The sequence below is a fragment of the Tasmannia lanceolata genome, unplaced genomic scaffold (assembly GCF_043159265.1).
Source record: "Tasmannia lanceolata isolate RefF3 unplaced genomic scaffold, GAP_Taslan_0.1 ptg000008l, whole genome shotgun sequence".
Taxonomy (NCBI): Eukaryota; Viridiplantae; Streptophyta; class Magnoliopsida; order Canellales; family Winteraceae; genus Tasmannia; species Tasmannia lanceolata.
This window is the reverse complement of record NW_027518685.1, coordinates 23,222,147-23,230,766: the sequence shown is the minus strand read 5'-3', so window position 1 is coordinate 23,230,766 and position 8,620 is coordinate 23,222,147. Positions and strand designations below refer to the sequence as shown.

Sequence of the window (8,620 nt, the reverse complement as noted above, 5' to 3'; positions counted from 1 at the left end):
GTGAAAAAGAGGGAGCCATGATCCTACAGTGGGTGTGAAAAAATCATCGCCCCGCCGTAAGAAAAATGCTTAGAAGGTTATTTTGGTAGTTTCAAGTAATCGTACCCATGTGATCACGTGTCTCTCAGCTTGCCTCGCCATTTTATGGCATCTGCCAACCTATTGATAGCGAAAGAAATTGCCCATACTCTATACTGAAATTCCAAAACTACCCCAAGCCTCATTATATTATACTCACAGTAGCATCTAGCCATACTCTTCGTAAGTCCTAACCTCTTCCAACCAGAAGCGAGACCGGCCACATGGGCATATCCGTAATTTCAGTAAATCTCAGGGCGCTTTCAGTAGACTATAATATCCAACCGCCTTTGTTCTTTCTGCACTTTTTGCACGCCGTGCCTCTTCCCTCACACGTGTCGTCACCTTCCATGGAAAATCGTCTTATGAAAATCCCCAATTCGTACGACCTTTTCTTTATTCTAGGGTTTTGCCTCTGCAAAATCTCATCTCGATTTTCCTCGAATTTGAATCCCATTTACACTCTTTTAGCAGATTCAAACACTCTGTAAACCCTAATTTCTTCGAATCAATCTAGCTTCGAATCATTTTCTCTTTATTATTATCCTTCCATCCTTGTTCGGATCCATGTTCATCGTTTGATATCTTCACGATCAGAAGATGGACGGAATTAATGGCAATCTGAACCCTAATTCGAGCACGAACCTTCCTCCACCATTTCTCAGCAAAACTTACGATATGGTGGATGATCCGGCCACGGATCCTATAGTTTCTTGGAGCCCTAACAACAATAGCTTTGTTGTATGGGACCCGCCGGAATTCGCGAGTGAGCTTCTTCCTAAATATTTCAAGCACAATAATTTCTCCAGCTTCGTCAGACAGTTGAATACATATGTGAGCATTTTATTCTCTCTGCCTTTTTATTTACCAATTTAAATCACCTCTTTTCATTTCGTTACATTTTTCTTCTCCGATGGGAATTGCATCACTCTTTGTTGGCATGCTATTTATTTAAGGCCATGTTTGGATTGCAAGAAAAAAGTTTCTGACAGAAAAAAAATAATTTTTGATGGGAATTTTTTTTTTTTCCACAATTTAGAGGGAAATATCATGATTGTGGTTATTTAGAGGGATATTGTCATGAATTGAGGGTCCCATTCAGTGAAAAATGAATAGGGTCGGTTCAGATTATCCTTTTTCGTGGAAAAAAGTGGAAAATTTTAGAAATATTTTCCCTTCCAGACTTTTCCAGAATATTCCTGCAATTCAAACAGGGACTAGAGTTATTTACTGTATTCTTGATGCACTGGATTGTGTACTGTTATTTACTGTATATTTATGCACCTTTTATTTGATTTTGGGACTCTTTGATCTATGTTGAATTCACTTCGGTTGACAACATTCTATTCTTGACCAATGCAAGGCATAGCTTGGGAGTTGTGGGATTTGTTACTTTCTCCTTTTAAGACTGTTTTTTTTTTTTTTTTGAATGGTTCTCTTTTTAAGACTTTATTCACCGATATGCACGGCGATATAAAAAAACTGTATCTTACATTGCATACTAGAAATCCCTTTGTTTCCTATCTATTCACAAAATTGAACCTTTTTTTTTTTTTTGTGGATTTTGTTATTTTGGTATGCGTTGGATTTTATGCCTCAAGAAGTCATATTCCGGAGTTTCACCCTAATTTTTTCACAGTTCCCATTCTGCAACTACTTTATAGAGATGCTAAGCACCTCATCTAATCCGTCTACTAGGCCATGTGCATATTGAATCTTCGTTTGAAAAAGTATTCGAGGCTTATACCTCCTCTTGCAGTAAGACCCAATATACCTCAAGGCAAAACAGTGCAACTTTAAGGAGTATGGCTCACATATGAAGGCTTGCACCCATTTATGACTCCTGACAGCGACAAACTTTTTTAGCCATGACTTTTTGATTAATTAATTTTTTACTTTTGCACCCCTAACACTTGGATTAACTTAGTTATTGGTAGGGAGCTTGAATGAGGTCAGTGAATTTGTTTATGCAACCCCATTCTAGTCTTTTTTTCCATTTTCCCCCAGTATTGGTTTCACTAATCGATCTTTTTCATGAACTACTTTTCAGAGTACTTTCCTTCTTAGAGTCATCACATTCCCCTACTTCTTTGCTTGATTTTTCGTTAATTTTATTATTATTTTTAGATTTTAAAATTAAAAAAGGAAAAGTGTTGTGGGGCTTACATTTCATGCCTCGCCTTGCCTCATGACATGTCTTTTCAAATGCTGTTTTTGATGCAGTTCCATGCCCAAGATTGGCAAGCTATGTGTAAAATCAGATTCAATCTTGTGTGTATCATCACTTGTATAAGAGAAGATACAATAAGTAGAGGGAGAGGAGGTAAAAGTGTTCTCATTGACACAGGACTGTGATTTATGTATATACATTAGAGCAAAGGACAAAAATACCCTCTATGATGGGCACCTAAACACTGTATGTGAGGGTGTAAATAGTCTTAATTTTAACACACTCCCTTAAGCTGATATATTCTTCTGTTACATAGCATGTAAATAGTTGTAATTTTAATACACTCCCTCGAGCAGTAGGTTCAAATTGATTACAACTATTTGTTTTTTATACTGATCCAGGAGATTAAGTTAAGTAGTTGTTCGCCATGACACGGAACCCAGTCACTGATCTCCTTTTATCAGGGTCACCTATCCAATTATTTGGGACAGTTTCCAGCCAAGTCACTGAGCTCAGCACTAGTAGATGTCATAGCATCCAAGGTTTTTACTCATACCTTGCATTTTTCTCAAGGTAAGACTGTTTCCAACCAAAATTATTTTGCCGATGGATTTTACTAAGGATTTTGTAGCCAATGTTTCTCAACCTTGAGGTCGCAGGTTCGCTCCAAGCTTACCCACCCCAAAAAAAGGATTTTGTAGCCAAACAACCAGTACTGGACCATTCAAGGGTTTTATGTCTAGGATGGTTGATCTATGCCGTAGGTAACGGGCACACATACAAACTTACTGTAGAAGGATGTTTGAACTTAGAAGTGAGTCCATATGACAAACTCTTATGATTTTCTTTAACTGGGTTTCTTTAAGCTAGAAAAATAATCTTATAGCAGCTATTATCCACTCACATCACATGCATCATTGAGTTAATGGAACAGGCTTTTCATAATCTAAGAATGCATAGTTAGCTAACATGTGTTTAATAAACGATTTTTAACCAAACCTTAACTCTTTCGTTGAAGAAGTGATTTTTTTTTTTTGTAAATTTTAATTGTATATGGCAACAAGTCTGAAAAGAGCCAATGGAGTGCTGAACTCAGTGTACCCATGCATATAATCGAATGCAAATAGTACATTTTTTAGTGGCAATGCAAATAATACATTCTCATAGAAAAATTCAAAAACTTATAAAAACTAAAAATATTAATATAATTATTAACTACCTCATATTGATGTGTGATACAGCCAATTGAAATAGAAGATAGGATCTGATTGGTGGTCCTTTGAAATTCTGGAAAGGCCCACCATCGGTAAGGGGGTTCCCTTTACAGAGACATATTGCATTGACCTAGATCACCTTTGAGCCAAAGCATGGTCAGTGCATTTTGAGAAACTTCTTCCCATCCAAAAGCTAAAAAATTGAACCTATTATGTTGCAATGTCTGCTACATTGACATGGGCAAAGTCGCTAAGGTGACCTCATCCTTGTATACCATTGAAGTATGGTTTCGTAATGCCTTCACTTTAGTTTAGGCTTTTGGCCAGCAATTGGGAATGACTTCCATATGTTTCTTGGTCCACTGATGGTATAATAGCCTAAAGTGTGATCTTAATGGGGTCCTTTTGAAACTTCAAGGTTGATATCCTAGTAAAATCATACCATTTCTCTCATGTTATACCTTCCAGAGTTCAGCATAGAAAAAGATACTCCACATGTCATCTAAACCTCTCGTTTTCCCCTGGTTTCCCCCAGAAATTCAATTCAGAATTCGTACAATGCAAATTTGTGGCACAATTTACGTCATGGGTTTATGTCTCTTTCATGTCATTAGTGTTTCCAACAGTTACCGTCTGTTAGATATTTCATTGGCAACACTTCCCGTCAGATTCTTGCTTTTCATCTACTGAGCTGGAAACTTTATGCTCAACATTGTGAGCTGTGACTTATCCTTGTTGTTGGTCTTTGGATAATCCATTATCCCTTGGGTTGAGTTTTCAGTTTCTCATTCTCATTACTAGAGTGTTGATCCTATCTTGTTGCGCTCACTGTGCTATTTTCGAGAATGACTTTCCCTGCACTGTAAATGGATCCCTTCTTCCAACGATATTGGTTCACTACTAACAAAACTCAATTCTCCAACTGAAACTGGAAAGTCAATACATATTGATAAGGATTTTTCATGTACATTTCTCAGATGACACTAAGTTTTGGGGGATTAACCTCACTAAACTAAATAAGCAGTTTTACAAAACTAATTTTTTTTATGACAAAACTACATGGATTAACCTCACTTAGTTTTGGTTGAAGTGGAAGCATGCTTCAGGAGTTATGTGCGACCGTAAAATACCTACCAAGTTGAAGGTAAAGTTTTATACGACAGTTGTGAGACCAGACTTGTTGTATGGCTCAGAATGTTGAGCCATCAAGAAGCAGCATGTGCATAAGATGAGTGTATCGGAGATGCGAATGCTTAGATGGATGTGCGGTCACACAAGGTTAGATAGAATTAAAAATGAAGACATCCATAAAAAGGTGGGGGTGGCACCAATTGAGGAGAAGATGAGAGAGCACCGCTTAAGATGGTTTGGGCATATCCAACGTAGGCCTTTGGATGCTCCAGTGAGAAGAAGGGACTTGTGCCAAGTTGATGGAGTAAAAAGAGGTAGGGGCAGACCGAAAACAACTTGGGTAGAAATAGTAAGGAGAGACTTGATGGCTAGGAACATAACAGAGAACATGACCTTGGATTGGAGAGAATGGAAGAAAATGATCAATGTAGACGAACCCAACTAGTGTCAGGATTAGGCTAGGTCAATTTGAGTCAGGTAGATTCTTTCACCTTCTTCATGAAAATTTTCTAAAGGATTCATTAGCCAACCCCAACTAGTTTGGGACAAAGGCTTAGTTGAGTTGATTTGAGTTGAGTTTTGATGACAATATACAAAACTAGGGTTAATAATGTTTTGCTCTCTGGCAAGATCAGTCAGCCTGTTTGTACTAAGCTGTTTTCAAGAATGAGTTACCTGTGGATTACTCAGTTCCCTTCGTCTTCAAGAATATCCCTTCACAAACAATGCTAATTTGTAGATCTAGAACAAGCTAATTCACCACACTGATTCTTCAGGGATGCCTCTTCACTAACAATGCTGAGTTTTCAAGAATGAGTTGCATGTGGACTTGTTTTACCTCTATTTTTCTCTTAAAAAAACATCATTTTTTGGCATTATTTGAGCAGGGCTTCCGGAAGGTTGATCCAGATCGTTGGGAATTTGCAAATGAGGGCTTTCTAAGAGGTCAAAAACATTTGTTAAAGAGTATTAATAGGCGAAAATCTAGTCATGTACACAGCCAGCCACAACAGCTCCCGACACAAAGTACATCATTCGGGGCATGCGTGGAAGTGGGGAAGTTTGGGCTTGAGGAAGAAATTGAGTGTTTGAAAAGGGATAAAAATGTACTCATGCAAGAACTAGTTAGGCTAAGGCAACAACAACAGAATACTGATAACCAGTTGCAGACATTAGGTCAGCGCCTTCAGGGAATGGAACAACACCAACAACAAATGATGTCTTTCTTGGCAAAAGCCATGCAAAGTCCCGGGTTTTTGGCACAACTGGTGCAACAGAATGACAACAATAGACGCATCGCCGGAGTCAATAAAAAACGAAGACTCCCCAAACAGGAAGATGCCTTGGACTATGAAAATACCGATGGACAGATCATTAAATTTCAACCGTTGATGAATGAGGCTGCAAAAGCCATGCTCATGCAAATTCTGAAGGTGGACCCATCACCCAGATTAGAACCTTCGAACTTCTCCGACAGTCTCTTGATTGATAATGTTCCTTCTCCCTCCGAAATGTTAGATAGTGGAAGTTCTGCAAGTCGGATCTCGGGAGTAACTTTATCTGAGATTCAATCGTCGGCTTGTATGGCAGACATGGTTACTACAGCCCAATTACCAGATATAAGAGTGCTTTCTGGAGTGAAAGAGAACATCAACCCATCCAAGACAGACATGCTTATTCCTGAATTTCCTCAAATACCAGGAATGGTGACAGAAGGCAATGTTAATATTCCAAGCGAGAGCTTTGTGGTGCCTGAAACTGGGTGTGGATTCATTGATGATCCTTTGTCTGTGGAAGAGGAAGGGACAATAGGTATAGAAGCTGAGAAATATTCTTCTGATGCTTATGTAGATACCTTGTTTGATGGGATTCAAAGCCTTCCGGGTATAAACGATGTTTTCTGGGAACAGTTTCTTCCCTCGGGCCTAATCTCTGATGACCCGGAGGAGTCCGAGTCGAGTACACAGGATGTTATTGCAAAAGATATAGGGATGCCGACAGGATCGGAAAATGGATGGGACAAATCTCAGAATGTTGCCCATCTCACAGAACAAATGGGGCTTCTTACATCAGAAACTACAAGGTGAAAATGTACATATATATATATTTTTGAATGGCAAAGAGTGAGAATGTATATTCTTGTTTCAATATCTAAAATACCCTGCTATGATTTGTTCTCTTATCCAAGCAGGGCAGAGAGCAGCGTTAGCATTCCACAGCATTCGTCTGTTTCAGGTCCTTTTTTCATGATTTTTTTTTTTGCCAAGGTCCTTTTTCCATGATTTTTTTTTGCCAATTAAACGTTTCAATCCATGATAATAAAGAAAAAAAAAAAATGCTACGATGTCTTGTGCATCTAAGGAAAATATATATTCCGCCCATCTATCAACTCCGTGGTTTTAAACTATTACACCTTTGAAAATATCACGATCCTTATATATCGCAATATATTGCTCGTTATGTCATGATATTTTAAAATATTACCAATGTATCAAAAGATGTTGGCTGATGTATCGATATCGCAGGTATGTCAATATTGATATTGATATATCGATATAAAATATATCAGTTAATTATATCCCTGTCTTAAGAAACAAAAATGTTTTTTTATCTCTTCTTTCTCTTACTCTCAAATTTATATCTTTTCCTCCTTAAGCTTTTGACATTCCTTTTTCAAATGCTACCATATAATTTATTTTCTTTAATTTTTTGAAATGATTTTTTCCTTTTGAAATGCAAGCATTCTTTATTTTGTGAAATAATCTATTTTCTTTATTCAGATCTTTCCTTTGGCTTCTCACTATTGTGCGACTTTTTTTTTTATTTTTTATTTTTTATGTTTTTTTGTTTGTAACAAATGTCTGATTAAGAATTCAAGAATTTTCGTCTTATTTCTTTATTCGACAAACTCCCTATTATTTGACTCATATTTTCACTAGGTGCAGAAGGTCTTCCAATATTCTGGTAAAGAATTTAGAAGTAACAAGGCCTTCAACTCGTCATCAAGCACCTTTTCATAGAGGACTGTTGGTTAAGAATATTTTGTATTTCAATTAAATGCTTTGAATTCTAGTTACCTTGTATTTTAAATTAATGGGTTTTGTAGTTACCAACGCTCTTCCTCACATGCAACCCTGATTTCTTTCCAAAGAAGTGTGTCTAAGGTTTTTGTAAACACTCAATTAAAGACATTATCATCTAACAAGCCAGATAAATCTATTAGCTTTTTTGTCCATTCATCATTGGAGATGCGTTACAATTTAGCTCGATTACCTTCTAACCAGTGCATACAAGTCTTTGCAATACTACAAAGTCTTCAATTTTAGCTTTTCAGATGGGGCTCGAAATGGCTTTCCGAGAAATTGCTTAACTAATTCCTAAAAATAAATACAGGGAGATGATTTTTTCACGCCCTGTTGGATTATTGCCCCCCCCCCCCCCCCCCCCACACACACACACACGCACACGCACATGTGATTTGACATAAAAAAGAGTTAAAGTCTGCCGCAATTCATTTTAAAGGGGGGCGCATAATCCTACAGGGGGTGAAAAATCACCTTCCTAAATATATATAAGCAAGTTTGCACTCCAACATTTATGTAAAAACAAAACTATGGGACAAATGTTGAGTCATCCACTAAGTAATAGGAATACATACTTCTTTAGCTAAGGCTAATGAAGGTACATGGTAACATCATCAAGAGAAAAACAACACTTGGATTTCAATGAAAAGCTCACAAAATGTCTGATCAACACCAGATTGAAGTGTCTGATCAACTAATCCAATATGTCGCAACTTGTCGCACCCATAGTTAGCAAAATGTGATTCGGCAAAAAAAAAAAAGGGGGATCGGAAAATTTCTAGTTTAATATGGTATTGCTTCAAAAAAAAAACACAGAAACACAAAAAATAGATTGAAATTTTGGAAATGATATATATCTCTCTCTCTCTCTTCTTCCTCCTCCTCCCCCCCCCCCAACAAACAGTTTCTGTGAGACTGGTTCACTACTTGAGGATAAATTCACC

General features: G+C 37.4%; 1 protein-coding gene across 3 annotated transcripts; it reads left to right on the top strand.

Moving 5' to 3' along the window:
• The first annotated feature begins 375 nt into the window (after positions 1 to 375).
• LOC143884862 (heat stress transcription factor A-1-like) lies at positions 376 to 7,835 on the top strand. 3 transcript variants are annotated; one of them, XM_077388689.1, is made up of 4 exons: positions 376 to 912; positions 5,481 to 6,676; positions 6,785 to 6,828; positions 7,539 to 7,835. In XM_077388689.1, exons 1-4 carry the CDS (start codon positions 679 to 681, stop codon positions 7,559 to 7,561), a joined length of 1,497 nt encoding a protein of 498 aa, XP_077244804.1. In that variant the 5' UTR covers positions 376 to 678; the 3' UTR covers positions 7,562 to 7,835. The 3 variants fall into 3 exon arrangements, with proteins under 3 accessions (XP_077244804.1, XP_077244803.1, XP_077244805.1); XM_077388688.1 differs by having other exon boundaries at positions 7,533 to 7,835; XM_077388690.1 differs by lacking the exon at positions 376 to 912 and adding an exon at positions 2,738 to 3,062 and having other exon boundaries at positions 7,533 to 7,835.
• The last annotated feature ends 785 nt before the right edge of the window (positions 7,836 to 8,620 follow it).